Source organism: Syngnathus leptorhynchus, chromosome 3, assembly GCF_054491065.1.
Source record: "Syngnathus leptorhynchus isolate UIUO chromosome 3, UIUO_Slep, whole genome shotgun sequence".
Taxonomy (NCBI): domain Eukaryota; kingdom Metazoa; phylum Chordata; class Actinopteri; order Syngnathiformes; family Syngnathidae; genus Syngnathus; species Syngnathus leptorhynchus.
In genome coordinates this window covers 5823322-5836516 of record NC_141197.1, presented here as the reverse complement: position 1 = coordinate 5836516, position 13195 = coordinate 5823322, and the positions used below count along the sequence as shown (strand labels likewise).

The window sequence follows — 13195 nt, the reverse complement described above, 5'->3', positions numbered from 1 at the left end:
ATTCTTCAGAGTTATTGGTTAGTGCTTTAGTGAAAATCATAAAAAGTTTCTTATATTCTGCCCATGTTAATGTTTAAATCCATTCATGCATTATCTGCACCGCTTATCCTCATGCTAACTAAAAATAAAACATGCAGTTATGCACAAAAACTATTTTTCTCTCCTGTGTTGTTTTTTTTAACAGATGGCAGCGATATTGATGCTGTTAGTCATGGCAGCCTCGATAGCGCTGCTGACACTACCCTGAACGAGCAGGTCTCTTACAGCGCTGATGCCACCAAAGTCGAGCCTACTGATGATAGATCTAGTACAGGTATTCTTCAGGTTGATGGCTCAACCTTTTACTGACAGAGACGTTATTTGACAGAATTTCTTTCTTTTTTTTTTTGTTGACAACTCTCCTCCCTGATTTGTCCTGTCCCACTCACCCACAGGCTACATCTTAATTTCTCTCCACCTTGACTGTTTTTCTTCATTCATATCATTTCGCGTCTCTTCATGGTTTTGTGGCTGTGATTTCTGCTATGCTCTGTTGCTAACGCTGCCCCTCACGTTGGCCCTGCCTGTGTTGCTTCTTGCATGCAGTCGGCCATGTGGGCAGCAGCGTGGGCGCCAGTGCCCGCTCATGCTGGGGGCGCTCTGAGCACAGAAAACCCACCCCCAATCCAGGTAAAACTATTTTTTCCTTCTGACGATCTCTCCTCCCTTAAATTGAACTATTTATTTTCTTTCAGCCCTTTCATTTCCATATTATTTGTCTAGCATCCCCCCAGATCTCTGATCTTCAAGTCAAGTCATTTTCTTGTGGCACATTAGTTTTGTGTGTGTCCCTCTGGTATTCCCTGCATGGTCACCCACTAACTGATTTATTATTGCAAGTAGTTATCTAGACGAATGTTATTTTTGGGTTGTTTTGACTTCCTCCGAAAGGCAGAAAGGGAAGCCACGCCTCACTGCAGCATAAGAGGGAATTAACAAAAGATAGTAGGAAGAGGAGCATCACATAACCACTACAAGTTAATTTTTTGGAAGTGTGTAGTGTGAAATAAAGAATTGGGATCGTTCATCAAACAGTGTGATTTTAATCTTAAGTATTTCGTACTCTATTATGAAATTGGTGATTGTATGGTTTAGCATCAGGTAATTTAATTGCTTATCTTGTTCGTTTCTTATTTCCTTCTGTTTCAAAATTAAATTGTGCTTTTTATGTCTGTCAACTAGGAGATCAATCAGATTTGGGATATGATTCGCTGTCCAAAGAGGAGGTTCGCAGAGGAGACACACAGTTGGGCTCCATTCCTGACAAGGATGATAAGAAAGAGAGTGACTGCAGCTCTTGTCAGTAGTCTATTTGATTTCCTGTCTGCTGATATTTTGTGTCATTTGGGCAAAATAACTTGTCCAAGTACATATTCTGTTGTAAGATTTTCAATTGTTTTCTGTATTTGCAGTATCGGAAACAGAGAGTGCCAAGGGAAGTAAAGACTGTCTTCCTCAGCTGGACATGGAGATTAATTCGTCCTTACACTCCCACGGCATTGTTAGAAGAAGCTGTCAATATGACAATTCAAAATCTAGACCTAAGACCTCCACAAGCACAGGTAAATCATCACATCATCACAAATGTCCACTTCATGCGTCATGTTTCAAGCGAGATTAAGTTAAAGTCAGCGCTTAAGTAAATACTGTTACTCGAAAAAAATTTGCAGGTTTACAGACAATAAGAGAAGTAAGATTAAAGTCGTTCACAAAATGTGCGAAAAATACAAAATGTGGGCCGCACCAACATCGCTGATGAGATAATTGTCTATATATGAATAGAATGAAACCCACTACAAACTTGAAGTAAGCTCTTTCCTGCCTTCCTTCTTTAGGCCATGTTGCAGGTCTTCTCTTCACTTCTTCTTTGGAGGAAATTGGTGAGATTCAGTCAAATACCTTGCTCAGGAGACACAAGAGTACTCTGGAAGAAGTTGTCGACTGTGGATCGGCTTTTGACTGGCGGGTTGTGAGCAGGCCTTGTATGAGTAGTGACAAAGTTAACAGCTATAGTCGCGGCACCGCCGTCCTTGGTCTGAGTATGAGGCAGGGCGAAATCGACCCAGTTAAAATTGCACATCTAGGACATCTTGGCGCTGATGCCAAAATTCTGTCTAATACCAAACTTGGTAAGAGCAAGAGGCCTCCGTCATTGACATTGAGTGGTTTTGAGGAAACCGCTGTCACAAGAACTTGTAAAGCTGACTCCAGTGATGAAGACACAAATAACACAGAGACTATTTTTGATTTGGAAGATTTGGATTTGGATAAAACTACTCTAAGAACTGGAGCGATTTCTCACAAAACCTGCAGATCTCATAAGAATCATGCTGAATGCAACCCAGGTTGCTGTGGCATGAGCAACATGGCATCGAGTGGAACTGTGAACCGCACCGACATTGAGACTGGCTATGACCCTTTATCCCTGCTAGCTGCAGCTTCACAGTCAGAGCAGCAAAAGGAGCATCCGTGCCTAGAGGACGACAGCACACCCACTGCCAAGCGACATTTGGCAAGGGAAATAGAGCTTTATATGAAGCACATGGGGAGCCCACTGAGCAGTCGCACACCAAGCTTGGACCTGCAGGACCCGGCCAGCCCCCTCATCTTTCACCCCAATTCACGCCGTGTTACTCGAAGAGCTAGCTTACCCCATAGCTCCCCCTTCAGGACTACAGCAGTGCCACGGTCTCACACCTTCTATCCTCCCTCGCCGCCCCAGCCTATATTACATCATCATCTGTGGTCATCACCACCCTGTCACAGCGCTAGCACCACCCCTAGCCCTTGTCCTAGCCCAAGGACCTATAGGAAGCAGACAAATAGGATGCAAGTCGCCACTCCCTCACCATCCTCCTCCTCTTTTGCTCTTGACACACTGCTGACACCAACGCTGGATGTTTTCAAAACCAGTGTGTTCTCTGCTGGGAAAGGTGTGGCAGAGAAGGCTAGCCGTTGGTACTCACGTTTGACAACATACAACACACCAACCAAGGTACACCCCAAAAAAATGGTCTTTGAAGGCATGTACAGCAATACTATGAACAACTTTGTGTTCTAAATTTAGTGTTCTAATTCTATGGAGTCACTAATAGAATTAGAACACTAAATTTAGTGTTTATTCACCAGCTCAGTGGCCTAGTAGTAGTGTCCGCCCTGAGACTGGAAGGTTGTGGGTTCAAACCCCGGCCGGGTCATACCAAAGACTATAAAAATGGAACCCATTGCCTCCCTGCTTGGCACTCAGCATTAAGGGTTGGAATTGGGGGGTTAGATCACCAAAATGATTCCCGAGCGCGGCGCCGCTGCTGCTCACTGCTCCCCTCTCCCCCAGGGGATGGATCAAAATCACATGGGGATGGGTTAAATGCAGAGGACAGAGCCCTTTGAGATTGCTTGTGATTTAGGGCTATATAAACTTGACTTGATTGATTGATTGAATAAAGGAAAAAAATATCAACTGACTAATCAATAATTCAACTACAGTTGCAGTGAATGTGAATAAATCGCACGCATCTTATTTATATGTGTGCCGTTTTCGTATAATAAGTTAACTGGAACCTGCAATTTTAGGAATAATAGTGCAGTGCCCAAGTTTAACACTCCATGAAGTGGGCAAGTATATTTACTATTTGAAGAGAAGGTGCTTCTGGGTACTTATAACCCATATATAATTGTGTGTACTGAATTGTTGTAGTTCCTGTTTCTAAACCTTTTCAAATTGTTCACGTTATTCAGTTAAGTGTCTTTGTGTGGGCTCTGATTGACTGTCTTAGCGTGACTTGTTTGCTGTTTGGTCATTAATGTTCCAATCTGTGCTGACCCAGGACACACGCCATCTCAGCGTTTCCTCACTCGATGTTGATGATCCCGATTGCTTCACTATTCAAGATGAGGACCACAAAAGAGAGTCACGGCGCTATATGATTTCCCCACAGAAGAATGGGCCTCTTGGCCCAAAGGGATCTGTAAGGAGCCCTTTCCACAGCAGACTAAACAGTCCCACTGCATCATCAAGCCTCAAAAGACCAACAACTCTGCTTCCTGGTAAATCCTTATGTATTTATTGATACGTTTTATCATATTTACTGGCACTTGGAAATTAGTGAAATTAGATCCGACAGGGAAAGCTTGCTTGCCTGATGCCTGGAGTTTCTGTAAAATACTGCCTGGGGATCAGTATGTGATGCCTGGCGACTGTCCACTGTCACTCCATTTCTTAAATGCTGAGAACAGCCTTTATCTTCCAGAAAGGACCCTCAGTTTTGCTTGAAATTTGCCAATTTGTTGTATCAGTGTGCTTTGTCTCCACAGCAATCTGTAATATATCGCTGTCATTTTTTTGTGATTTTTTTTTTTTTCCCCAAAATGTTTTACTATTGGTTACGCTTGCAAATTATGGACAAACTTGCTATATTGAGGGTCTCTGAAAAGTGATGATTTTGGAGATACTCTGATTCCGCTTGATGCCAGTGATACATGAAGTTGATGTATTACCACCACATACTCTTACGAGCTTTTATAATCTTACCAGGTGACCTCTCACCTCCTTTGTCAGATGTGGGTTCCTCGCGCTACACCAGCAACACCAGCATCTTCAATAACTATGCAATGGAGGTGAATACTCCTAACTCACCTGTTTAAATACTCGACAAAATTGTTGTTGCTTTTTTAAATAAATTTCAAATTATTATGACTTTTTGTGAAATCTGGTCACTTGATAGAAAAACTTGGAGTTCTGTACTGTTTTTTGTGTTAACTGCAGACTTTAATTTTCTATGGAGTCATTTATTTGCATTTTTTTTCATAAAGTAGAATGATGCTAGTTTTTCAGTCATATAAATGTATCTATAATTTTTTTTGCTAATTGTTTTTACATTTTTGCTTTTTCCAGCTGTTGATCTCAAGCTGTTCACGCTGTAAGACATGCGACTGTCTGGTCTACGACGAGGAAATCATGGCTGGTTGGACAGCTGATGACTCCAATCTAAACACCATCTGCCCCTTTTGTGGAAACCCCTTCCTGCCTTTTCTAAACGTGGAGATTAGGGATACAAGAGGACCCGGCAGGTAATTCGACAGATTTCTACACTGTAAATCTGGGTGCCATTACTTAAATTATAATAGTATGACAAGGCATGTTACATTTGTCAATGTGATTTGATCACTGTGTTCTTTTGTTTTTAGGATGTTCTTAAAGGAAAGCGCGTCAATGGACGAGGCGATGAGCTCTTCATATTCTGCCTCAACAGGCTTTGACACGGGGACATCCACATTGTCCACCCCTTGTCCCAACACTGCTATCTCTCCACCCTCCCCTGTAATATCTATTCATGACTGTTCCGCAAAATCAAGGTACAAAGATGTTACAATATTACGCAATAACGTTTGACTTGCTGAAGTATGTTTGTCTTACCGTGTGTCTTCAGTATGGTGCATTTTAATTGGAAGGAGGTTATTGATCCACAGAACTCTATCCACCAGATCTCACGGTCTATACATCCCCTCAGAGTGGCGACTTTGTTCTGGAATGGCTATGGCTCGAAGCGTCAGTGCCTTCGCTCCTGGAGAGGAAACATCCCAATGCAACCATTTCTTGCCTATCTCTGGCAGTTTACCCAGCCGCCTGAACGAGACCACTGTATGTCCCATGCCACTGATACCAGAGTATTGTCAAATTTATTTTGGCCCCTACCATTTGTACTCTTATTTTAGGTCAAAATGAAAAATAGTCTTGAGACAAATAAACTTGGTCCATGTCATTGCATTTTTCACATCGTGATAAATAAAAAAAAAAGACTGTCATTAACGATTACAAATGTGCTTACCTCAGACAGTATGTCACTATCAATTGCATAGATTTGTCGAATTATTGAAACGTTTGCGTCTGAATTAAGTAGGGGGGTATCGAGAAAGTAATACTCATTAACTTTGTCGTGCTACTTAGGTGTGTATCGGTGTAGTCCTACCTCTGTTCTTTGCATGTTCTCTTCGTACTTGCATGGGTTTTCGCTCTATTGACCTCTAAGCCGCAAACCTCTAAGGCTAATCTGGTCCTTTATTCTGCTGTTGTGAGAAATATTAGTGGACCCACCAAAAATTGTATCCCTATCATTTATGTCCAGGACCCTTTGAGTATGGAGTGGCGTCTCCACAACCCTGAGCCAGTGACGGTTCCCTACTTGAGCCCACTGGTGCTGTGGAAGGAGTTGGAGAGTCTTCTGGAAAATGAGGGTGACCAAGTGATTACAGAGGCTGACATGGTGGACCATCATCCTATCATCTTTTGGAACCTCGTGTGGTACTTTAGGCGGCTGGACTTGCCCAGCAACCTGCCAGGACTTATTCTCACCTCTGAACACTGCAATAAGGGGTCCCAGGTAAGAAACACATAGTCACAAGGAAAGCCAAGACAAGAAGTTAAGTTCTCTTCTTTCTTCAGGTCCCTCGTCAGTGGATGTTAGAGGACAGTAAACATGTGTTGATCCAGATACTGTGGGATAACTTGAAGCTGCAGCAGGACCCCGTACAGCCTTTTTACATTCTCTGGAACACGTACAGTAAGTCATACTTCTTTATTTGACTGGACATTTGGACTTTGGCAGACGGGTCGTATCCAAATCAAATAAATCATATAACCGCTTAAACAAGAAACAACTAAAACCATTTTGTCAGGAAAAACATTTGTCAATATAATGTGTAATGAATTATAATACTTCTCAAAGCAGGCCATGATGCAATGAAATGTGAATGTGGAGAGAATTCCAGTACAGTAATCCCTCGTTTATCGCGGATAATTGGTTCTAAGACCACCCGCTCATTTTTGACATACATACATTTTTTGTGTATCAATAAATGTATATTAAACCATATAAGTGCATATGAACATTACAGAACATTACATACAGAAAATGATGTATAAATAATATAAATATATATGATATATATAATATATACTATATGATATATGCGTGCGTGCGTGCGTGCGTGCGTGCGTGCGTGCGTGCGTGCGTGCGTGTGTGTGTGTGTGTAAAACATGTAGATGTAGCTAAAGTATACATACTGTTAATATGTTTTTAGAACTCTTGTTATAACAACTTTTTTATAACAAGGTACAAATGTACATAATGTAAACATGTTTTTAGAACTCTTTTATTAATATAAACAATTTATTTAACAAGGTACAATACAGTAAATATGTTTTTATAACTCTTTTTATAACAAGGTACAAGTGTACATACTGCAATTGTGTGGCCACTCCCTGCCTTCTGCTGGCGTGCAGGCAACTTTCGTGCCATAATTCCTCAATTTTAGAATTTTTATTTTAAATTTTAGATTTTTTTTGGGGGGGGGTCCACGACGTACTGAAGCCGCGAGAAATGAACCGCAATGTAGCGAGGTATTACTGTATTATGAAAATGCGATTCAGTTTAGACATAAAAACTGTCAGGCATCCACTCAGAAATCAAGACCAAGAGGCATTTCACCACACAATAACAATCTGTATCTTAGATGCAAACCCACAAATGAATGGCTTTTCTAGAGGATAATTCAAGTTTTGAAAAAGATCCAGTCAGTCCTCAATACATTTGGAGGAGAACTATGACACATTTAGCTTGCTTTTGCAAAGAAGAGTTGGTAAGTGTTCAGTCAAAACATGAACAAGCTACCATCCAAATTGATTGAATTCTGTAATTAATGCAAAAGGCGCTTCAGCAAAATAATAGTTTTAGGCCCTAAAATTTAGGGTGTACTATATATTTAACATTTTGCTTCCTTTCTATTCATATTCTTCAGTTTTCTAAATGAAATATGTAAAATAGTTATTTCATGAATCAAGTTTTCACAAAACCCAAGTGTCCATATGCGATGACTCTGTTACGTTTTTTTAATCTGCATTTCCTGTTATTTGACTGACAGTCGTAACTAGAGCGCCGCCATGGGCTCTGTTTTGAAGATTTTATACAGAACGTGCTGCTGGTCAAGTCAGCTGTCTTCTTTTGCTAACAGGCTTTGTCTGCTCTCTGTTTTTCAGGGCTTAAATGTACTCTGTTGTTAGAAAGTGAGTGTTGTCATCTGGCTGTAGACTCCTACGTATTTCTTGGGTTGTCTTTGCTCTCTTGTGTGTGCTCGCTGTGATCACATCTGTGTCTGTGAAAAGCCATTTTTTACTTTTCATGGGTTTTGTTTTCGTGAGTGAAATTACCCGATGTGTATGTGGGCGTCTGTATTACTACAGCACATCCCTGCACTTGATTTGAATGTTTACTTAAACGGACAAATTTCAATTAAAAAAAAAAAAAAAAGTCAAAGAAATACAAAACCGGCGTACTAAAACTGATTCGTATTGGAACTACCACCAGCAGTTGTGCTATTATTGTCTTTATTTAAACTGACGTAGGCTAGCCGCACACTGTGGTTAACTACTGATAATTTGGCCATTTTCGCAAAAGGTCACAAAAACAAATGGTCCCGACATACCGTATTGGCCCGAATATAAGACGACCCTGACCCCCTCTTTTTCAAGACTCAAGTTTGAATAAAAACTTTTTGAAAACCAAATTTAATTTTTATATAGAAAATGATTACATCGGAAACAAATGATTATAATAATATATTCGAGAGAAAAAGCATATTATTTTGCCTCATTCAAATCATGCAAAAACTGTCTATTACATCTTAATATCTGAACATTTAAATATTTCAACTAAAGTGCAATCACATTTGTAAATGAATGGCTACTGGTTTTTGAAATGTAAATAAATAAATCTACTGTGGTAAAACAACAAAATTGCAATAACTGCATTAACCATCAAAGTGAAGTCTAACTGTAGTCTTGAAACAAATCTGAATAAGGACAAACATTACAATATAATAATGAAAACTCCTACCGCTCTTGTTGGGGAGCCTGAGGACTGTATAGGGAATTGGCTCGGATGGTTATGCTCTTTTCGCCCCCAGGTGTCGGTCAGAACATAGGAGGGAAGTCGTGGTTCAGTTTTGATTGCTTTACTGAATTATTAGCAAAAACGTAACAGGCATTGTGGCTCATAGGGGCATACAGGCAAACTGGCAGAAGGGTATAGGCACACGTTTGGTCTTAAGGATGTGAGCACAGGTGTGTGTAGTGTACATAGGTGAGTCTTCGGGTGTGTGAATGTGATTCTTCTGTGTGTGATTCTTGTGTGAAGCGTGTGAAGGGTGTGTGTGATTTGTGGGCTGTGTGTGTGTGGTTCTGCAACAGACAGAAATACAGCACGTAAGTCAACGCTCAACTTCTGACGTCACACAACACTAGTAGATGGCACACATTACGTAACTAACTGCGCGTAATGGTTCCGCTGTACTAAATAACCATAAATGAAATACTCTCAGCAACACACTAAACATAAGTCATCGAGACAACAAAATACATTTGTGTCAAAGACGCACACGATCACAGCAACATACTCAGTCGATACCAGCAACCTTTAACTTACCGCTGCGCACAAGTGAATGGGCATAAAACCCCGAATGTAAGACAACCCCCACTTTTTCAGTCTTATTTCAATGCAAAAACATCTTCTTATATTCGGGCCAATACGGTAAATCTATGATTAAGGAAAAAAGGGGCACTTATCTGCTTGTGTGTGTGTGGTTTGGTAGATGTCGGCTATGCTGTGTCGCGAACCGTTCCAAAAGAGGAGAAGGTGTTCACGGAGGAACTGCTGCACAGTGTTGTAAAGAGCATCCAGAGGAATGATGTCAGCCGGCCAATGACTCATCTACTGGAGCTACAGAACCACACTCTCGGTCTCAAAAGGCAAAGGTTAGTCTCGAAATGGTTATATTTGGATTACAGGCGCACACCCAGCAATGCAAATAAATGCCACCGTACAATTCATTAGCCTTGCATAGTTTGCGTACTTCAGCCAATTATCCCTTTACTTTTGGTCCCTTGAAAAGCGGGAGGCATATATGTAAACTTGTACTTCCTCAACTGGTCCCCTGATTTGGGTGCAAATACCCTCAAATTAAACCTCATTTTAAAAAACCACTATCAATTTCAGCAAAGAAATGTTCTATCACATTTTTTAAATGTAATGGAAGGTCTCGTCATCTGTAATTATATGGGTCGCGCCTCAATGTACAGGACATGTCTTGGCATTCTGCTAAGGATTCCTGAAAGGGACAAACATAGCGAATTGCATATTTGCTGGATCAATGACTATAAACAAATGCAATACACTTATGGGAACACTAGAAGTCATTTGTGATGAAATTTTGTTTGCACCTCTGCTGAAGACATTGTTGTAAGCTTGCCAAGTGTGTTCTCTGTGTGGCACCATAGTGTGCATATGCTTCAAAATGCACGCGCTTTGAATTGAGAACCCTGCTTTCTACTAGTTTACCACTAGATGTCATTAAATACCACACGCTGTCGCTCTTAAAACATGCTCAACCAGTTGCCTGTTATGACTGTTGCTTGTTGACCTTAAAGAGGAAGTCAGCCCCAAAATGTTCTTTGTGATATGTTCTGTTCTGCCCAATTCTTTGAAACCCAGTGTTCTGTTTAATGTTTTGTTTGTGGAGCATGAAAGGTCAAATTCACCTATTTTATTTTTTATCTCAGGAGGTGGTCATTTTGCCACTTGCTGTCGACTGAAAATGACATCACAGTTGCCAGGTCTCACATCACAACCAATCATCAGTTTTCTGAAGCTGAGCCATGATTGGTTGTGAACTGAGACCTGGAAACTGATATATTTTCAGTCGACAGCAAGTGGCAAAATAGCTGCCCCCTGAGATAGATAAAAATTAGTGGAGTTTGCTGCTTAAATCATATTCAACACAGTATTGTAAGGAAAATTTGGAAGTTGACCTACCATTTGACTTTTTCCTCCTTAGGAGTTTGTACAGAGACCTGCTCTTCCTGTCCCTGGTGGCTCTGGGTAAAGAGAACATTGATATCGGTCAGTACTTAGTTTGTGTTTGAAAAAAAATGCTAAATGTTTTTGGTGTACAATTTCAGTCTGTGACTTCTGCATTTTAACTGGCACTACTGCACTAGACAAGCAACCTGTCAGGAAAAGTAAGGTATAGTTTAGAAAATAACTAAAAGCTATTCCTGTCCGCTCCAACTCATCTTCAGGTTTAAGACTTACTGTCAGACTTGAAGACTCATATGTTTCTCTAAACTGTGGTTGCAACTGTACATCAGGTCTGCATGCTTTCACTACTTGCTGTATTAAACAGGTAGACTGGTTCATCAGGAGAATTGAGTGGTGGGAAAGTTTCAAAAGGGACTTCATGGAATAACTCGGTACATGGTGCTCTTTACGCAGATGCCTTCGATCGAGAGTACAAGCTGGCGTACAACCGCCTGTCACCAAACCTGGTGAAGCTCACGCGCAACTGCGATCGCCCCCCCAGCACTGGCGTCATGGAGTGTCGTAGGACGTTTGGCGAGCCTTACCTCTAAAGTTCATCAAGATGAGCTCAGGAAATCTGCCGTCCTGTTTGTGAATAAAAAAAATATTCACCGTGTAGCCATCCTCTCATTTGTACAGGGATCATCTCCACTGAGCCTCCTCAAAGAAAGACTGTTACTACGCACCAGAAGAGTATTTTTCAAGGCAATATTTTTCACGAAAACATGGCATGTAAATCTAAAAGGAATGATATTTTCAGATGAATTCTATTTATACAAAGTCAGATGTATTTATTCTAAAGTTAACTCTATTGTGGTTGTAGGTGTGTTAGTTAGTTTCTAACATATTGATGGGAATGTGACTTGAATAGAAATGACCACTCAGCCACAATTTTGATCTGAGCACCCAAGGTAACAATTTGTTTACCTTTTGTCACTTTGGTTGATTGGTACATCTGGAGTGGGATTAATGCACATCACTTGGGTTTTGGACGCATTTATGTTCAGCCCTACCTGTTGGGCGAATCAGTTTTCTCCTGCAGATGAATGTGCTTTGGTGCAAGGACAGCAAGATCATCGGCCAAATCTAGATCTTCAAGTTGAGAGAACATAGTCCACTGAATACCCCAGGGTCTGTCAGTTGTATTTCGCTTGACCCCAGTCTATGGCAATCAGGAAGAGAATGGGGGAAATAGTACAACCTTGCCACACACCTGACTTCCTAGTGAACCATGTAGATAGCTCACAATGACGCTGCATTCAAAGTGATGGTAGAACATTCCTATGAGAGTGATCAGTTTTGGAGAAACTCCATAGGCCCTAACGATCTTCCATAGGGTGTCACGGTGTAGGCTGTCAAAGGCTTTATGAAAGTTGATAAAGTTGATGTGCAGAGGAGTATTCCATTTTACACAATATTTGATAATGTTCCTCAGAGCGAAGATCTGGTCTATGCAGCCTCTTCCTCTCCTGAACCCTGCTCATTCTTGCCCTAGCTTCCGGTTAATAGTGGAATCGATTCTGTCGAGTAAAATCCTCCAGAAAACCTTAGATGGTACTGATAGCAAACGTTATGCCCTTCCAGTTGTCACAATTTTTGAGGTTTCCTTTCTTGGGGAGTTTGACAATCAGGCCCTTGTCCCAGTCTTTAGGTATTATCTTCTTCTCCCAGGTGTATATAAGAGATCAGTAAACACATTGGTGGAGGTGTTACGGTCAGCTTTCAGCATCTCTGCAACGACAGAGTCTATGCCGGCAGCTTTCCCATTCCTCAAGGCTTTAATGGCAGGTTTGACCTTCTTCCTTACTTTCTCGATGTCATGCTGGTGAGGAGTTGGCAGGATCATCTGGCTCAGGGCAGTTGAGTACCTCACGGAAATGCTCAAACCATCTCAAGATCTGGTCACTCTCATTGGTGAGGATGTTGCCTTGTTCATGTTTGACGGACCGGCTGACTGGTGTACTTGCCTGTGAGCTGCTTGGTGATCTTGTAAATTGTACTCAACTCAGCTGCAAGATCCTCAACAAAGGCCCTTTTGTCACTCCTTGTACTCTTTACCTCTCTGTCCTTTTACTTGTAGGCTTTCTGGACCTGCTCATAGAGCCGGGGCGATTTTGTGTTCTTTCTTCAATTCTTTGCCAGGTGTTCACCATTCTTTATTCCGTCTCTTTGTAAAGCCCAAGACTTTGGTGGCGTAAGACATACGACTTTTTGATGTTCTCCCACTTGCCTTGGGTGTCCAACTC

At 41.2% G+C, this 13195-nt stretch overlaps 1 protein-coding gene across 4 annotated transcripts in view; it reads left to right on the top strand.

Moving 5' to 3' along the window:
• LOC147058928 (C-myc promoter-binding protein-like) overlaps positions 1-11565 on the top strand; it is a 35104-nt gene extending 23539 nt beyond the window's left edge. For 2 of the 4 annotated variants that reach the window (XM_085907103.1, XM_085907107.1), the window contains 15 exons: positions 185-313; positions 1222-1338; positions 1452-1601; positions 1875-3034; positions 3867-4086; positions 4574-4656; positions 4934-5109; positions 5227-5394; positions 5509-5680; positions 6165-6419; positions 6482-6599; positions 8075-8101; positions 9685-9847; positions 10927-10991; positions 11364-11565. In XM_085907103.1, coding sequence (XP_085763229.1) covers positions 185-313; positions 1222-1338; positions 1452-1601; positions 1875-3034; positions 3867-4086; positions 4574-4656; positions 4934-5109; positions 5227-5394; positions 5509-5680; positions 6165-6419; positions 6482-6599; positions 8075-8101; positions 9685-9847; positions 10927-10991; positions 11364-11500 — 3140 coding nt within the window. In that variant the 3' untranslated portion in view covers positions 11501-11565. The remainder of the gene's footprint in view (positions 1-184; positions 314-1221; positions 1339-1451; positions 1602-1874; positions 3035-3866; positions 4087-4573; positions 4657-4933; positions 5110-5226; positions 5395-5508; positions 5681-6164; positions 6420-6481; positions 6600-8074; positions 8102-9684; positions 9848-10926; positions 10992-11363) is intronic. The other 2 variants (XM_085907104.1, XM_085907106.1) reach the window with 2 other exon arrangements.
• Positions 11566-13195: the final 1630 nt, after the last annotated feature.